The sequence below is a fragment of the Miniopterus natalensis genome, chromosome 6 (assembly GCF_054644295.1).
Source record: "Miniopterus natalensis isolate mMinNat1 chromosome 6, mMinNat1.hap1, whole genome shotgun sequence".
Lineage (NCBI taxonomy): Eukaryota > Metazoa > Chordata > Mammalia > Chiroptera > Miniopteridae > Miniopterus > Miniopterus natalensis.
Window position 1 is genome coordinate 10,228,698 of NC_142086.1, and position 19,302 is coordinate 10,247,999.

Here is a 19,302-nt window from a genome sequence, read left to right on the forward strand (position 1 = left end):
AAACTCAGGCCTAAAAGTAACCACAAAAGATGGTCTGAAATTAAACTAAAAGCAGTCTGTGGTTGTGGTGGGTAGTCACACTCTAAGGCAGTATTTTTCCTTCACAAAGGTTAATTTTCACTTAAACCAGGCCTGTGGCTTGTCTTTTTTATTTGAGCTAACACCTGACTAACATGCCTTTGCAAATGCAGTAATTCCCTTTTCCCAGCCCTCAGTGCACTAGGCAGAGACCTCCCATTGCTGCTGCTGTCTTGTGAACTGTGCCCACCTATGTAAGAGAAGCATGTGTCTATCATTTTGCTTTTACCCAATCCCAGAGGTCCCCTCCTTTGCTTTCTCCCACCCCCCTGATCTATCACCAATAGATTCCGTGTACCCCACTTATGCCTCCTCCTTTGATGGGCATTGATAAAGCAAGGTGCAAAACTGCCATTCCCCAGAGCATCATCACAATCCATTAATGTTTTCCTTGGCATATGTCCACAGTCTTTTTGGCTCAAATAAACTCACAAAAACTCTTCACAGGTTTGAATGTTTCTTACATTAACACCCCCGACCACGAACAACTCAGGATATGTTCCAAATTTATAATAAAGCATATTTCTTGGTCTTTCCTAGTCATTTTATACACTTTTCTTGAAATCTCCCAGACCCCCTCCTAAAAAAATCAACAAAACCAATGAAAGCATCATCATTCTTGGTTAATTTTTTTCATTTATTAGGGCTGTAATCGCTGCCATTGTATCCGGCTTTATCCCGGAATTGTGACAAAGGGCCATTAGTTTTACAGAGAGTCCGGAAAGGTAGGAAGGTGGTTTAAATTTTTCCCACACCTGGCCCGAGGGAAAATTCACACATCCTTCAAGTTTATGCAACAGGCGCCGAATCTTTACCAAGGTGGCCAGCAGCAGCAGGTCGTCCCCGCTCACGTACGGGAGAGCTGGGATCTCCTCCGGCCTCCAGAGCTGCTCAGCAGAGAGAGAAGGGAAGCTGAGCGCCCGTGGGAATGGTGCCTGCGCCACCACGGAGGTGGGGGAGGCCCATGGTGGCCCTGACTTGGGGTTGGGTTCCCTCCTGAGTCTAATTATCTGTAAACGGGCAGGGGTGTTACTCTGACCTGGACAAGGGAGGAGCTGAAGTGCTGTGGAGACTTGAGCGACTCAAGCAGGCAGAGCAAACAATTTGGATTCTTTCAAATGCTTACAATTAATTCAAGTAACTTAACCAGCATATACTGAGGGGAGCTCAAAGATGTCACACACACAGTTCCTTCCCTGGGAAACACCAAGCAGGGGAGAGCGCTGTGAGCCTGGCAGCCTTCCTCAGAGGAGGGAGCACCTGAGCTGGGTCTTCAAGAAGGACTGGCAGGACTAAAGCTCCTTTCCTTCTCCTAAAATGTGCCCTCCCTCTAGGAGGCCATTCCGCATTAACCTCCCTCCCCATGACCTCCTTTGGCCTCAGCTCTCCCCTCTTCCTCACAGCCCTGGGTGATGCAGGCTGGTGGGCGATGCAGGCTGGTGGGTGATGCAGGCTGGTGGGTGATGCAGGCTGGCGTCTCCTTGCAGCTGAGGGAACGTGAGTGGGGCTGCTGGCACAGCCTTGCCCTAGGAGCTTGCAGTCTGCAGCTTCAGGATCAGCCGGGGGCAGGCTAAACAGAAGCTAAACTACTACGTCTGCAAGCTGAGTGCCCACTTACCTGCAACAGACACAAGAGCTCACAGTGTCTTTCTGCATTTTCATCCCCACCCCCATGGGAAGGAAGGGAGGGGGAGTATGAGACGGATGAGTAACAAGAATGGATCAGCATTTTTAACTTCCCTTCAATTCCAAATCCCATATGACAGAAAACTTTTTTAGAGAACAAATCAATAACGGTTCTAGGCTATAGGAAAAACTTTCATCAGCAGAAATAATCTTAAGGAATTCCTAAAAATCAAAAAGCACATGGGACCATATCCAGAGTGATAAATGAGCAACTGAAACCACTAACCCGAAACACACACATTCTGAGCTCCAAGTCAGCAGCAACGAGAAGCGGGAAGGGCCTGAGGTGAATGTTGGGATGGTCAGGCGGGAGGTAGCCCCCGCCCTCCCTCTGCGCTGAGCCCCACTTGGGGCTGGAAGCCTGGCACCCGGGCTAGCCTTCGACCCCTCAGCGGCAAGTACCACTTCTCCACAGTTATCAGAAGCAAACTTCTAAGCACGACATGCAGGAAAGCAGAGATTCTCAAAAATGAACACACCCCAAAAATCACAAACACCTGAGGAAATTCAAGACCGTGACAGAGGCGCCAGGTTTCCCTCTCAGATGCTTGTATTCAAGAGGACAGAATCAGGAGCTAGAAACTGGAAGTTAATTCTATACATATAAAAGAAAGTAACAGTTTTAGAGTAATCATTAAAATACAATGTATTAAAAGATTGATCTGGCCCTAGCCAGTATGGCTCAGTGGTTACAGCATTGGCCTGTGGACTGAAGGGTCCCGGGTTCAGTTCTGGCCAAGGGCATGTACCTCAGTTGTGACTCAATCCCAGGAACCGGTTGGGGCCTGTGCGAGAGGCAGCTGTCTCTCTTACATCGATGTTTCTCTCTCTCTCTTTCTCTCTCCCACCCACTCTCTCTGAAAAAGCAATGGGGAAAAAATTGATTGTTAGGTTGAGGAAACCAACAAAATCCATCTCAGTGCTCCTCACAAGAGACACATCCAACTCAGAACTAGATAAAGGTTGAATACCTAAGGGTGAAACAGCGCACCAAGGATGCTAACTAAAGGAAGCAGGGGTAGCAATTTAACATCAGGTGGAATAGCGTTTACGCCAAAGACCACTAAAAGAGAAATATACATGGAATCTAAAGAACTTAATAAACTGACGAGCAGAATAGATTCAGTGACATGGAAGCATAGTTGAGACTGACGAAATGTCAGAGGGAAGGGGGAGAGGGGGTGGAGGGGGAGAGAGTAACCAAAGAATTTATATGCATATATGCACAACCCAAGGACACGGACAATGGTGGGGAGAGGACTGGGAAGGGGGAAGGAACGGGGGGGAAAGGGTCATTGGGGAGAAAAAGGGACATCTGTAATACTTTAAACAAAAATAAAAATTATTAAAAAAAAACAAAAAAAACTACTTAACTAATGGCCTGTCTGGAAAAAAAAAAAGAGAGAGAAATTGGGAATCATACACATTGATATTATTAAAATTTTTGTCAAAAAAGCCCCCACCAAAACCCCTCACTGATACACTGAGTCACATAATAGGTACAGCTGAAGAGCAAATAAGTGAGGTGGAGGCTGGCATAGGGGTGAGGGGCACAACTCACCAAGAAGGTAACCAACATCTTTAATTTCCTAACCACAGAGTTTCAAGATATATAAATAAAAATCTGGTAGAAATAGTAGGGAAAGTTGCCCTGGCCCCTGTGGCTCAGTTGGTTGGGCACTGTCCCGTGCATAAAACGGTTGCTGGTTCCATTCTAGCTCAGGGCACATGCCCAGGTTGTGGGCTTAAACCCTGGTAGGGGGCGTGGAGGAGGCAGCTGATTGATGTTTTGCTCTCACATTAATGTTTCTCTCTCTCTCTTTACCTCTTCCTCTCTCTCTAAAAAAGAAAAAGTTCATAAAAATATTTTTAAAAAATATTTTTAAAAAAGAAATAGTAGGAAAAATAGACAAAGGCACAATAATATTGGGAGACTTTCATACATTTCTCAGAAATAAACCAACAATATAAAAAGAAATGAAACAGAGAAGTGTGGATCAAACAATTAGACATACAATTTTTGCCAAAATACTGTATTTGGGGAGGGGGTTCAAACATACCTTGCATAAATATTATGCCATCAGTCACAAAGAAAATATCAGTACTTTTTAAACAGCAGGAAAACATGCAAGCCATGTTCCTTGACCATTTAGAAATGAACAAGAAGGGATAGTAATTTTTAAATATCTGTTTGAAAACTCAATAACTACTGAGTTGAACTAATTGAAATAGAAATCAAACTATTTAGAAATGAAAGAAAATTAGAGTACTACATATTAAAACTTGTGGCACAGGGCCAAAGAGGCATTCAGAATGCCAGGCTGGAGGTGGGGGTGGGGTGCTGCTGGTTTGGATAGCGTGGTCAGGAAAGGACCCTGTGAGCAGAAACCTGAAGGAAGTGAGGCGGCAGCTCTGTGCTCAAGTGTGGGAGGAACATTTTAGGTTGAAGAAATAGCAAGTGCAAAAGCCCTGTGGCAGGGACATGGCTGGCATTATCTAGGAACAGCAAAAAAGGAGCAGGGTGAGAGGGAAGAGGGCATGTTGAAAGAAGCCCAGGTCAGGTACTGTACTGCAGGTCTTTCATAGCACCTTGGATTACTTGAGTAAGATTAGATGCCCCTGGATAGTTCTGACCAGAATTATGTTTTCAAAGTATCACTCCAGCTATTGTGTGGGAGTAGACTTTAGGGAGACCAGATGCAGGGAGCCCTCTAGGAGGCTACTATAATAATCTAAACGAGAGGCGGATTAGGGACAGGGGGCAGACAAGGGTGAGAGTGCTGGAGGATGTGAGAAGTCTGAGAGTCTGGAGACAGGGTTTACGGGACTTGCAGATAACAGACGTGGGGCTGAGAAGCAGAGAGGAGCAAGGCTCATTCAAAGCCTTTGCCCTGAGCAACCGAAAGAAGGTGCTGCCATCTTCGGAGATGGAGAAGATGGAGGGTGGAGAGAGCTTTCAAATCTAACTTTGCTATGTTAAGTTTTAATGTTCTCTCAGGCCCCCAGATAGAGGTGCGGGCTTGGAATCGGAGATTTGAAAGTCTCGAGTTCATGGGAGATCCCCCGGAGATAAAACTAAAGGGCTCTCAGCATGCAGGAGACATGTAAGGACGGCAGACTCCAGGGGAGCACCTCGCACGTGCGTGCAGCTCGAGAAGAGAGGAGCCGAGGTCAAGCCCTGGGAGCCCTCAGCCCCTGGGGAAAACAGGTGGAGAAAATCCCCAGAGAAAAATGAGGGGGAGCAAGAGCATGGGGGAGCAGTGGCCGGGAAGCAGTGGAGGGCAGAGCGAGCGACTGCGAGCTGCTGAGAGGGCATTAGGTTGAGCACGAAATAACTATAGTACATGTGAAATAGTATGTAGCAATGAAAAACAACACAGACAAATATGCTGGTAAATACAGACATGCAAAACCTTTACTACTTGTTAACTGGAAAACAAAAATAAATTGAACCCCTAACAATATAATCTGGAGAGTATAATCTAATTTCTATTTAAAAAGATATTTGGGGGGAGGAAAACAAGATGGTGGCGTAGGTAACAGCTGCACCTGCAGCCTCCTGCAATCACATCAAAATCACAACTAAAATGCAGAACCACCATCACTCTGAGCCTCCTGAGATCTGGCTGCACAGAAGCCCCACAACCAGGGAGCTGAAGCAGCACCGAGACAGGGAGGAGGGGCAGAGACGCGGGCGGATAAGGGCTGAATCCCAGAGATACAGCCCCGAGCCCACACCCAGTGCCTCGGATTAAACCCGGGAGGGAATCTCGGCGGTGGGGGTTTCCCGGAGGAGGGAGGCGTCCCAGCCCACAGCAGGCCCCCAGCCCAGGGCTCCAGGGCGGGAAGAGACGTCCCCACACCTCTGGGCTGTGAAACCAGCGGGGACTGTCGCTGAGGGTCGCGGAGGCTGCGGGAGCCCCAGCAGCTCCTCTAAAGGGCCCGGCACGGACTCACTCGGACGCTCCCTCTGAGCCCAGCGCCGGGCAGCAGCCTGAGAGGACCCGGGACACTCGGGGGGAACTAACCTGCCTGAGATCCGGGCGAGAGGCGGAGGGCGGCTTCCTCCCAGGCAGAAGGGCTGGCGGAGGCCATGGCTCCTGTGGCGAGTCTTCCCCGCACACAGCCGGCAGGCAGGCGCCATGTTTGAGTCGCCAGCGCCTGACTCCCACCTTTGGCCCCGCCCCGTGATTCCCGGAGGCCCCGCCCCTCCCCACCTGCAGCTCATCCAGGCCATTTCCAGGGACTTTTCTGTGCAAGTGGCCTCTCGAGCCTCATGCTTAGGACTTTCCTAAAATCTCTCAAACAAGCAGCAGCTGCCCCATACGGCTTGATAAGTGGCCCCAGGCATTGCACTAGTGGCAGCTGCACTGGCTCATAGCTTGGCCTCTCCTGGGCACCTCCAAGCCCAGCACAAGTAGCAGCCACTACGGTTTTCTGAGTAGCTCTTGCTGGGTGGCCCTGGGCAAGGCATTGGCACAGGCTGACTTTGCACCTCCCGGGAGGCCTCAGAGACAGTGCACCTGGTGGTCAGACTTGACCACGCTGGATTACAACCCTACCACATCCACGAGTGACACACTCAAGGGGCGCACTTGGTGAACACCAAAGCTCCACTGAAGTAAATCCTGCTCCACAAGGGGTGTCTCCAGCACAGCAGCTCTCTGGCTGTAGTTGCAGCTGGTGCTCACAGCTGATTGGTCTGAGGGTCAATTCCTCCCAGTAACACCAACAGCAACCAAGGCTCAGCTACAACAGGACAGTACACACAGCCCACACAGGGGAGCACCTAGAAGGCCCAGCTCAGGGGACTGGGGAGGCTGAGCCACTGGACCCTACAGGACACCTACTACACAAAGCCACTCTACAAATTCCAGGAGACATAGCAGCTCTACCTAATACATAGAAACAAACACCAGGAAGCAGCTAAAATGCGGAGGCAAAGAAACATGTCACAAAAGAAAGAACAGAAGAAATCTCTAGAAAAGGAACTAAATGAAATAGATTGAAGCAAGCTAACAGATACAGAGTTCAGAATAATGGTTATAAGGATGTGTAAGCAGACTATTAGGGGAATAACTGAGAAAATCGATAACAAAATAAAGTACAAATTTGAAATGAAGGCTACATGAACTGAAATAAAGAATAATTTACAGGGAATCAACAGTAGAATAGAGGACACTGAGAATCAAATCAGCAATTTGGAACATGAAGAAACAAAAAACACCCAACCAGAAGAGCAAAAAGAAAAAAGAATCTAGAAATATGAAGATAGCATAAAGAGCTTCTGGGACAACTTCAGGAGGCCCAACATTCATATTATTGGGGTGCCAGAAGGAGAGGAAAGAGCAAGAAATTGAAAATCTATTTGAAAAAATAATGACAGAAAACTTCCCCTACCTGGGGAAAGAAATAGACTTACAAGTCCAGGAAGCACAGAGGGTCCCAAACAAGAGGAACCCAAAGAGGCCCACAGCAAGACACATCATAAGTAAAATGCCAAAGGTTAAAGACAAAGAGAGAATCTTAAAAGCAGCAAGAGAAAAGCAGTTAATTACATATAAGGGAGCACGCATATGACTGTCAGCTGATTCCTCAACAGAAACTTTGCAGGCCAGAAGGGAGTGGCAAGAAATATTCAAAGTGATGAAAAACATGGAACTACAACCAAGATTACTCTACCCAGCAAAGCTATATTTAGAATTGAAGGTTAGATAAAGACCTTCTCAGACAAAGAAAAGCTAAAGGAGTTCATCACCACCAGATGAGCACTACAGGAAATGTTGAAGGGTCTTCTTTAAGAAGAAGCTAATGAACAAAAGAATCTGATGAACTAGACAGATCCAGAGACATCGATGCATGTAACAGACGATCATATTTCAGAGGGAAGAGGGAAGGGGGGTGGAGGGTGGGAAGAGATTAACCAAAGAAGTTATATGCATATATGCATAACCCATGGACACAGACAATGATGGGGTGAAGGCCTGGGGAGGGGGTGGGAGTGAGGTGGAGGGGGTCAATTGGGGTGGGGGGAAATGGGACACCTGTAATACTTTCAACAATAAAGATAAATTAAAAAAAAAAAAAGATGTATGTAAGTAATTTATAAATGCATAGAAAAGAGAAATACACACCAAATTTTGGATGGTGGTTACCTTTGGGGACAGTGTTGGAATAGAAGGAAGGGAAAATGGGGCATCTCCTTTTTAACTTGGTGTATTTCTGTATTATTAGAATCTTCAAATAGGAGAATGTATTCACATATTTTGTATTTTTAAAAAATCTAAAGAAAGGGCGATCATGAGAACAATGAGAAAAGTAAAAACTTTAACACCAAATTTTTTCTTTTGCATCCAAGTGACCGTTTTTCTGATTAAAATTCATTTCTTTGGAGGAAGGGGAGGGCGAGCAGGCACGGTTTGTACGTTTTCGGCAAGAATGCACTTACCATGGATGCAATGTACCGAAAGAAGGCTCTAGTGTATATTTCCATGTCCGGAGCCCAAACAGCCGGCTGCAGCAGCTAGACCCACGGAGTAGCTAGAATAATCTCTAGCACATTGTGGACCCTCACTCCATGCTGACTGAATCTGAAGCCCCCTTTTGTTTGTGTTTATGAGGGATCCTGCCTGTGCTGAATACTGCCACTTAGTTGAAAGTATAGACTTTTAGAGGCTGAAGGCGCCTTTGAAGTTGGAGCAGTCTCTCCCTTTAATAACAGATGAAACAACGGGCAGAGTTTAAGGGAGTGTTCGAAGTCACACACCATATATGCTACATGTGTATATAGACACGCATGTATCTCCATCTATGTCTATGTCTGAGTATATATTTCAGCTCTGTTGAGGTATAACTGGTAAACTCTACATCCGCCTTGAGCTATCACTGACTGATAGTACCTTGCATTCTCGTTGAATTGTCACAACAATCTAGAAGGTAGCAATCTGTATTCCCTTTCTGTAGGCGGGCTGTGGACAGGCTGCCCCATGACGGGACTGTTGCCGGGCCTGAGAGCTAGACCTAGGCCAGAACAGAGACTGCTCCCTGTCCACCCCGAGGGACTGTGACTGTAAAGGAGTTTCCTTCTGACAGAAACAGTACCTCTGCGTTAAGCACCACGGTGTGCAGGTCCTGCAATGGCCCTTGTCTTGACCCGGGCAAGCGTGTAAGGCATTTTCCCTTACCTGGGATGGATCCCCGACCAGTGCCCCATCCACCCTGCCTTGTCCTGTGTGATGCTTCGTGCCTGTCGAGCAGTGGGGAGGACATCCCCTTCCTCTGCCCAAGATGCACCTTGTATGGAAGCTTCCCCTCATAAGCTCTGTTCATTGCCGGACTGGAGGGCCTGCCTCTTTCCTCAGCCTTTCCCTGCCCACCACTTACGAAGGTGGGTTTCCAATGTTGGGGCTTTGCTCTAGGTCTGCGTGGACTAACATGGGGAACTGAAGTGCAAGTTTACCACTTAATGGCAGAGCTGAGGTTTGAAACTACAGCTTCTATAACCTGAAGTCCATGTTCTTTTTTTAAATTTTTAAAAAAATTAATTTCAGAGAGAGGAAGGGAGGGAGAGAGAAACAGAAACATCAATGATGAGAGAGTCATTGACTGGCTGCCTCCTGCACGCCCCTCACTGAAGATCGAGCCCGCAACCCGGGCAAGTGCCCTGACCGGGAATCCAACCGTGATCTCCTGGATCCTAGGTCGATGCCCAACCACTGAGCCACACTGCCAGGCTGAAGTCCATGTTCTTAACCATTGCACAGTATTGCCAGTTACTGAGAGTGTAGTCTGGGCTGTGCCCTGGGCGGGATAGAGGAGTCGGTAAGATAGAGACCACAGTTCAGGAGCTCACACCCAGCAGGGCGGGCAGCCTTGAGGGCAATGAAGGAGCGCGATGCAGCAAGCCTGGGGACAGAGGGGAGTGTGCCCACAGCCCAGAGAAGGGCGTGACTGACCCTCACTGGGCCACGGCCGAGGCAGGAGGGAAGTGTCTCTGAAGAGAGGAGGCTTGTGCTTGGACTTGACCATGGTTAGGACCCAGGTCTCCTGACTTCGCTCCAGGCTCCCTACTATAGCACAGAGGGAAGCAGACGCAATCCTAAAGCCAGACCCTCGACGCAGCGCTCTGAGCTCACAGAGGAAACGCACGGTAAAGGTGGCTTGGGCCTAACTCTGAACTAGAAGCAACTTTTGAGGGTGATGACACAACTAATGAGACCCCCCACTCCACATGGGACTCTCACTATGTGTTTTTCATTGAATTCCAACATTCTTAGTGGACAGTGGATTACACACAAGGATAATGTATCAGTAATAACACTAACACAAGTTATTTTACTATTTAACTGTTTTTAAAAACGCACCTACCTTCACTTTGGTTCCGACACTGATTCTTGCCTGCTGGCCCATTGCTAGGAAAGTGATTGAAATCTTGTCTTGTTCTAAGATGCGGACTCCCACATAATGGTTCAGGGCCAGGAAGACGGGTTTAAATGAAACAAAGGGCGAGGAAGCAGAAGCGATGGAACTTGACCATTTCCAGGCCCTTACTCTGTTGCCAGCTTGATCTGAATATTGACCTCCCAAGATATTGATGTATACCCTGGGCAGAAAGGAAATTAATAAACACAAACAGAAACATTGCAGTTCAGCGCTGAAATTCACCCCGACATCTGCTAACCAAGGGGAGTAGCAGTTCGTGCTCGCCACCAGCACACAAATGATGGAAAACCCCAGCTGATCCTAGGAGTGATGAGACTGTGACTGAACTCTATGCTAACTTGCAGTACTGGGTTGAATTCAAGAGCTACTGATACACCAAGATGGCTCTGATGGTGGAATCAGGATGGTAAAGGGATCTGGAAAATGATGTGCTGGGAAGAAGAATGGAGTGGGAAAGTTTAATCTGGACAAGAAGAAATGCAGGGGGCAGGCTAAACCTGAAGGACAGAAGACCAGTGCTTAGATTTTCCCTAGGCCAAAATGAAGACCATGGGGTGTAAATTCTGGTCTTCAGGCCAAACTGACCTCAGTACAAGAGAGCTGTTTTCTAACAGCATCCAGAGCCTGGGAGCCAGAAGTCCTGGGAGGCCTCTCCCAGGGCAGGGTGTGGGCAGGAGAGCTCAGGGGACATCTCTGAGGTCACTGTGGTGGGGAAGAGCTCCGTGACAGGGCAGAAGGTGGAACTTAGACCAGCCAGGCTCCCCAAGCTCTTAGCATCACTAATGCCACATTTTACTACATACATAGAAATTCAGCCCTGCACAGTCTGAGCTCGGGCCTGAATGGCTTCCATTCTACTCAGTTATCGCCTTCTCATCCTCTCTCACCTTCTTCCAACTTGGATTGCCATCCCTTTCTTCAGAAGACAGATAGGTAGAGTTCTGGGTGCTTAGAAAGGTGGCTTAATTTGATAATGAATTATTTTTTTAAAACTAGATTAATTGGCCATGAATTTCCACAGTATTGGTTAGTGGCAGTAATCTAATAGTAAAAGTACAAATGAGAAATTGAGGAGATCATCTTATTGTATCTGGAAAGAGGTATACAAATTTATCTAGGTAAATTATTTATTTAATAAACATTCTCTGAGTCTATACCATGTATAGATACATGCTATGTAGTGGCAAAGATTCGGGTGTGCCTTCAAAGATCTTCACCAGCATGGGAGATGGGCTCATTTCACAGGGGTCAGCCAGAAGGGGTTAGGAGCATATCAAGGAATCATGACAGAGGGCCCAGGAGGTGAGATGGTGGGTCTGGGGCTTCGCTGGGAAGGGAAAGGTCCTAGGAACTAAGGACTATCTGGTGACCATTCTTACAGTGCCCCACAAACATGACACGGAGTCGCTGTCAAACCCTGAAGGATAAGTAGAAATTCTCCAGTATAATGGGGATAATGGATTGACGACTGCTCTGGGCTAAAAACACAAACAGTTTTCTGTGTCCTCACTCTCTCAACTTCTGACAGTGGCCAGACTTTGTCAATTATTGGCAGAATTTCTCAAGATGAGACTGTTATACCTTTAAATAATTTAAAGGGAGAGAATATCTCTTTCTGAAAAAGCTCAAAAAGTTTATATTTAAGCTATAACCTAAATTCCACTTGCTCAGGCTAAATGAAATAGTATAGTCAGAGTATATGAGTTACTAGATCAAAACAGGATCAGGATCTTAATTTCTCTAGAGATTTTATTTGTATATTATTGTTGTTAGTTGTGGCTATAGGAAGCTTACTAGTTAAAAATATAGGGTGTCCCAAAAAATGTATACACACTCTTTGAATGATTATAAAGGCAGTGCTTGTTAAAGTACATTACATTTAAAAAATTGAGCTATTAGCTGTTAAAGTGTGTATACTTTTGGGGGGACACCCTGTATATCTCAAACAACAACAACCCAGTGTAGCACCTGCCCGGTGTAACTTATTTCCATAGGTGAGGCCACATAACATCATTAGGGCACAGGCTCTAGAGAGACCATCTGTGTTCATATTCCAGATCCCCGGGGCGACCACATAATTTATATAGAGGTTTTCTAATATTGAAATTGTATACTTCATATTTCCTTTTCATTTATAAAAAGAACATGATGAAAAAAGAAATAAAAAAAGAACATTAAAAAAAGAAAAAAACATTAAAAAAAGAAAAAAGAAGTAAACAAAAAGAAAAAAAGAATATGCTTTGTTTCATAAAGTTGCCCAGGATTTTTCCAGAGAAGTGGATGGAAAGGCATAAATCAAATAGTTCTCTGATTTGAACATTCCTATCTAAAGACCGTTAACTTAAATAAATGTTCTTAAAGCCATTTCTATCATTTAAAAGAAAAAATAAAACTTCTAGTTATTAGATGAATAAATTCTGGGGATCTAATGGACAGCATAATAATTATACTTAATAATACTATGTTACATATGTGAAAGCTGGTAACAAAGTATATCTTAAGTGTTCTCAACACATACCAAAAAGGTAATTAGGTGGCTTGATGCAGGTATTAACTAATGGTGGTAATCATCATTTTGCAATTTTTAAGAGTATCAAATCAGTGTAGTTGTACACCTTTAACTTAAACAATGTTGTATGTCAATTATATCTCAACACAGTTGGAAAAAATAAAAGTAAAAATAAAATTTCACAAACCCAAAAAGCACAATGGCAGCAGGAGGAAACTAGAAGCCTACCAGACATTTCCGTTGGGATGATAGCAGGAACTTCTGCCAGCAGAGTCCAGCACTGCCAGGATGGCAGGGTTAGTGGGTATGTCCTCTTGGACGATACAAGTGAAACCACTGATCTTGTTGGGCACTCGGATGATGGCAAGGTTTCCAGATGGGTAGCTAAGATCAGATAAGGTCATTGTTCTAATGGCCCTTGGCTATTCTGGGAATAAATTCAATTTATGAGAACCCTTTGAAACTCTAAAGCATTAAAACAGGAGGTACTGTTTTTATTTTTAAATGTTATGCTTTTTATGTAGATCAAATATACTTATAAGACACACAAATACTTCAACATAACATTAGAAAATGGAATCTGGCATCATGCAAAAGGGATTATGTACGAGACAAAATGGAGCTTTTCCCGGTAATGCAAGGTTGGTTTAACATTTCAAAATCAATTAATGAAATATACTATATTGATAGAATAAAAAACAAATAGGAAAACCTAATAAAGACTGAGTGTTTTCCCTTTAAGATCAGGAACTAAACAAAAATATCCACTCTCCCCACTTCTATTCAGCATTGCACTGGAGGCTCTAGTCAGGGAAATTTTATCAAAAAGAAGAAATGGAAGGCATCCAGATTGGAAATGGAAGAAGGAAAACGATCCCTATTTTCAGAAGACAGGCTCTTATATAGAGAAAATCCTAAGGAGTTTACAAAACAATATAGCAGAACTAACAAATGAATTCAGCAGGGTTGTCAGCTACAAGGTCAATATATAAAAATAAATTGTATCTCTTTACTCTAGCAGTGAACATTCTGAAAGTGAAATTAAGAAAATAATTCCAGCCCAGCCGGGTGTGGCTCAGCGGTTGAGCATCGACCTAGGATCCAGGAGATCGGGGTTTGATTCCCGGTCAGGGCACATGCCCAGGTTGTGGGCTGCAGCCAATCAATGACTCTCTCATCATTGCTGTTTCTATCTCTCTCTCTCCCTCTCCCTTCCTCTCTCTGAAATCAATAAAGATATTTTAAAAAAACCAAAAAAACAAAATAATTCCATTTATAATAGCACCAAAAGGAATAAAATATACTGAGGATAACTCACTAACTGTTAATACTTAGTTCTATCCAAACTGACCAGAAGTCCAGAGATGAAGTAAACACAAGATTGATACTGAACCATTTTGAAAATCAGCCACAGTTCTCAAGAGTTAAGAATTACAGCCAGGTCGGCCGGGCGTGGCTCAGCGGTTGAGCGTCAACCTGGGATCCAGGTGATCGGGGTTTGATTCCTGGTCAGGGCACATGCCCGGGTTGCGGGCTCCATCCCCAGTCGGGGGCATGCAGGAGGCAGCCGATCAATGACTTTCTCATCATTGATGTTTCTCTCTCCCTCTCCCTCTCCTTTCCTCTCTGAAATCAATAAAGATATATTAAAAAAAAGAAGAAAAAAAAAAGAATTACAGCCAGGCCTGGCTGGGCGTGGCTCAGCGGCTGAATGTGGACCTGGGATCCAGGCGATTGGGGTTCGATTCCTGGTCAGGGCACATGCCCGGGTTGCGGGCTCGATCAGTGACTCTCTCATCACTGATGTTTCTATCTCTCTCTCCCTCCCTCTCCCTTCCTCTCTCTGAAATCAATAAAGATAAAAAAAAGAATTATAGCCAGGGCATGGAAATTATTTAAAATTTATTGGTACAATTAAAACAAAACCTACACACTTTCTCATAGGGTCTAGGGAACTAAACCTTCATCACACTTCCTGTGCCATGAAAGTCGTTTTCTGGTTAATTATTGAGCTTTGACTAAACATTTAGAAAACTACTAAAAATGACTTTCTCCTTCAAAGTGAGGCCCTGATTCACCAAAAAGTCCTCCCCATTTCATTGGGATTTTTGTTTGTTCTTGCTTTCCTCAAGGTATTAAATAGCCTTTATGTCAAAATACTGAATGGCCTGGCCATCGGGCAGAATTTCAAGTGATCAATAACGTACTTCCCATAAAATGGATATTGAATTTTTGTATTAAAAAATAACATGCTGCTCATGTGTAAACTTCTGCACATTTTCTGGAGGCAAAAATCTATCAAAGCTTTAAAAATGCCCCAACTTCTTACCCAGAATTTCTACTACTAGGTATTTAGTTCAAGAAAATAAGTGATAAGTATGAAAGGAAATATGCACAAATCTGCTCATTTAGCTATTGTATATCATAGCAAAAAATTGTGAAAACACCTTTGTTTAGCAATAGGGGACAGGTTAAAAGAATTATAGTACATTTCTATGATGAAATACCATGTAGTTATAAAATGATGTTATATCTCTATATTTATTGCACATTATATACTCATAACATTATCTATTGTACAACATATGTAAAATATGAATAGTTGAAGAACTGATTTAAAAAATTACATGCCTATAGAAAAAAGTAAGAAATGTTATATGAAAAGATGTTAACAGCTTTTCTGTGGTAGAATTTGGTGGTAATATCTATTTAAAAAATATATTTCTATGAATTTTTTCTTTATGTCTTTTTGTGAAGAAATAAACCTAATAAAAGTAACTTGTTTCTAGAAAGGATACAATATTTGCATTGTCCCATCTGGAAATGAAGTCAGAAACTTGCCCCCACGTTTATAGTGCTTCTCCAAGAGCTCATTCCTCACGATCTGTGACCCACAGAAGATAAAAGGACACTGAACTGTTAATTGTTTCCTATAGAATGCATTAAGTATGACAACAGACATCCTTTGCTTGCTAGACAGTGATACAAATTATTTCTTAATTTAAATTTTTGGAGACAGGGAAAAATCCTTAAAAATCCTTTAATGATTTAGGGAAAATCATTAAAGATGGTCCCTAATCCCTGCAGATAATTTGATAAAACCTTCTGGCAAAAATCTGACATTACATATCTGTTTAAAGGGTTTTTGTTTTACTTTATACACAAATTACTATAAAAACAAAACAGAAGATAAAAACCAGCCCTACAACAATGAAAATATTCTATATCCTGATTGTATTGGTAGTTACATAACTCAAAATTCATAGAGTTGTACATCCAAAAGAGGCAAATTTTACTCTATGTAAGTTATACTTCAGTAAACTGACTTTAAGTCCCAGTGGCAGCTGCAGTACCTGCTGTCTTTCAAGGGTGATCTTGAAGTTCATCTGAGCAAAGCACTAGTGGAGCGAGCTCCTACTTCACCTCCGAGTTTAGCTCTTTCATAGATAATGCTTCATAGGGAGATGAATTTGTCCCCAACAATGTTTTATAAGAAAATAAAGATTCAATTTGATTCTATTTATTTCTAATTTTGAATTGTGATAAAATGGATACAAGAGTTCCTAAGGCCAAACCGTGGAGCAATCTAAATTTTTATGTAAATGTTGCCATTTATTTTAGAAGATAATACATTTTTCACTTTTAAAAATTATGAAATATGAAATACATTTAGATAATTGCTAAAACATGCTATTTTCTGAATCAGTAATTGTACACACCCATGTTATCACCACCCGAGTCAAGAAAGAGAACAGTGCTGAGAGTCTAGAGGCCCTCAATGTCTCTCCCAAAGCCAATATCCTTCCTACACACAACCACGAGTCTGATTTCAAAGTAGCTTCTCTGTACTTTCATAATTTCTAGACAGTATAGTTTAATTTTTCCCATTTTGAATTCTACACAAATGGAATCATACACTATGTATTTTTAATATTTTATTTTTCTGTCAACATTTATACATGTCCCAGTATGTAGCTGTAGCCCAATAAGTTTTATTTGTATATTATAAACAATACTACGAGCATTCTCATGCATGTATACTGGTACCCAGTTCCTCTCGGATACTACACCCAGAGGTGGGACTGCTAAATCCCAAGATGCCTGTATTCCAGTTTCCTAGATGATGCCAAAATAATTTCCATGTTGTACCAACTTACATTCCCACTAGAGGCAAATGATAGCAACTGTGCTCTATATTTTTTCCAACACAGTATTATCAGGCTTTACTTTTTTTTTTTTTTTTTTGCCAATATGATAAGTATGTAGGTATATACTGATCCCTAATTGTATTTTAATTTTCCTTTCCCAGGTTACTAATGGGGTTGAGCTCCTTCACATATGTTTATAGGTCATTTGAATTTTCTCCTTTGAGAAGTATGCAAGTTTTTTTGGCTCACTTTCTATTATCTTTTTAGAAAATAGATTGTTTATTATCTATTGACTTTTTAAATGTCTTTTTACATTTAGCACGTAAGCGTTTGTATGTCATACGTGCTGCAAATATCTACCTTCTCTTGGCTTGTCTTTCACAACTTTAATTTTTTTTTAATGTCTTTGTTGATTTCAGAGAGAAGGGAGAGGGAGAGAGAGAGATAGAAACATCAATGATGAGAGGGTATTGATCGGCTGCCTCCCGAATGCCCTCCACTGGGGATGGAGCCTGCAACCCGGGCTTGTGCCCTGACCGGGAATCGAACCTCAATCTCCTGGATCCTAGGTCAATGCTCAACTGCTGAGCCACGCTGGCCTGGACACAACTTAAATTTTTTTTAAAGATTTTTTATTGATATTTAGAGAGAAAGGAAGGGAGAGGGAGAGAGAGAGAGACACCAATGTGAGAGCTCAACATTGATCTGCTGCCTCATACATGCCCCCTACTGGGGATCAAGCCCACAACCCGGGCATATGCTCTGACCCAGAATCAAACCAGCAACTTTTCAGTGCAAAGGATGACAGCCGACCAACTGAACCACACTTGCCAGGGCCACAACTTTAATTTTAATTTATCAAATCTTTATGGTTACTGCTTTTTTCATCAGTTAGTAAATCTTTCCCTAACCTGAGGTAATACGGCTATTTTCCTATATTAAGGAAATCTTTGTAGTTTTGCATTTCACACTTAGGTCTTTAATCCACTTGGAATTGATTTTTACATATGCTGTGATGTAGTGGTTCCAATTTCACTGAAATAATTTGGATACCTGACTGTCCCAGCACTATGTATTGGACAGACTTTCCTCTCTCCATTACTGTCACTCATCTGCTGTTTACACACGTGTGTCTGCTTCTGGACTCTAATCTGTTTGCCCTGCCCTAGCACTGCACCATCTTAATTCCTCTGTTTTGTAAGAGATTTTACTAACTGGTAAAGCACTTTTCCTTCCTCCCAGCCTGTTCTCAGGAATGTCTTGGCTATTCTACATTCTTTATATTTCCATGTAAACTTTAGAATCAACTTGTCAACACCTCCCTTTCCCCAGCTTACACAACTATACCATCCTGTAGGAATTTGAAATTTGGGAAGAATGTCATATTTAAAATATTTAATCTGCCATTCCATGAACAAACTTGTTAAATGGGTTGTTCAAGTATCCTATTGTATTATTGCTCCTTTTTGGTCTAATAGTCCTCTCACTTATGAGAGAGGTAGGTTAAAGTATTCCATTATGATTATGGATTGAAAATATTTTCTTTTGTCTGTATGAAATTTTCTTTTATATATTTTGAGGCTATGTTATTATGGGAAAATATAATGTTCTGTATTTGTGGTGGACTAAAACTTTTCTCATTATTAAGTGATCCTCTTTATCTCTAGTAATGCACTTTAGTATTTTCATGATCTATCATTTTTACTTATTTATATTTAATCTTTTTGTATCCTTATATTTTAGATGTGTCTCTTATAAACAGTATATGGTTGACATTTTATTTTTTTAGTGGACAGCCTTTGTCTATTAATGAGTATTTAGTCTATTTACATATAATTACTGACATTCCTTGATGTTTTGCACTTGTCCCTCGTTACCTGTTTTCCTTTTCTCTTATCCTTTCTTGTCCTCTGGGGGTATTTAAAATAAATTGTTCTATTTTTTTGTTCTACCACTACTAGCTGGGAGATTGTACTCTCTGCTTCTGTTATTTTTCTGGCTACTCTAGACATTTCAGTAAGCAAACTTAATTTATCAAAATCTGAAGTTAAGTTATGTATTTGCCACTGCAAAGTGTCTAGGATTTACAAAAAATAAAAATAAAAAAAATCACCTTGCTTGGGATTCGTTGGGCTTCTTAAATCTGTGGGTCAGTCACTTTTCTCAGTTCTGGAAAACTATCCATTATCTCTTCAAATACTACCTCTGCCTGATTATCTTTCTGTTCTCCTTTTTATTTTTTATTTTCAAACCTGTTTTGTCACTTTATAGTTTTCTGTTCCCTCCAAATATCTTGAAGCCAATCTTTTGTTTTCATAAAAATGGTTAGATTACTTCAGTTTCCAAAGTCTTTGCAGATCTTTTCTTATTAGATGTTATTTCTCTGGATTTTTTATTGTGGTGTTGTTTCCTAATGTTCTTGATTCTTTTACATATGTA

General features: G+C 42.5%; 1 protein-coding gene across 1 annotated transcript in view; it reads right to left on the reverse strand.

Annotated features, from left to right (window-relative positions):
- Window positions 1–701: 701 nt before the first annotated feature.
- The window catches only part of ERICH6 (glutamate rich 6), a 37,411-nt gene continuing 18,810 nt past the window's right edge, over window positions 702–19,302 (reverse strand). The window contains exons 11-14 of the mRNA XM_087818513.1: window positions 15,514–15,599; window positions 12,944–13,099; window positions 10,132–10,366; window positions 702–965 (exon numbers count right to left, since the gene is read on the reverse strand). Coding sequence (XP_087674639.1) covers window positions 702–965; window positions 10,132–10,366; window positions 12,944–13,099; window positions 15,514–15,599 — 741 coding nt within the window. The remainder of the gene's footprint in view (window positions 966–10,131; window positions 10,367–12,943; window positions 13,100–15,513; window positions 15,600–19,302) is intronic.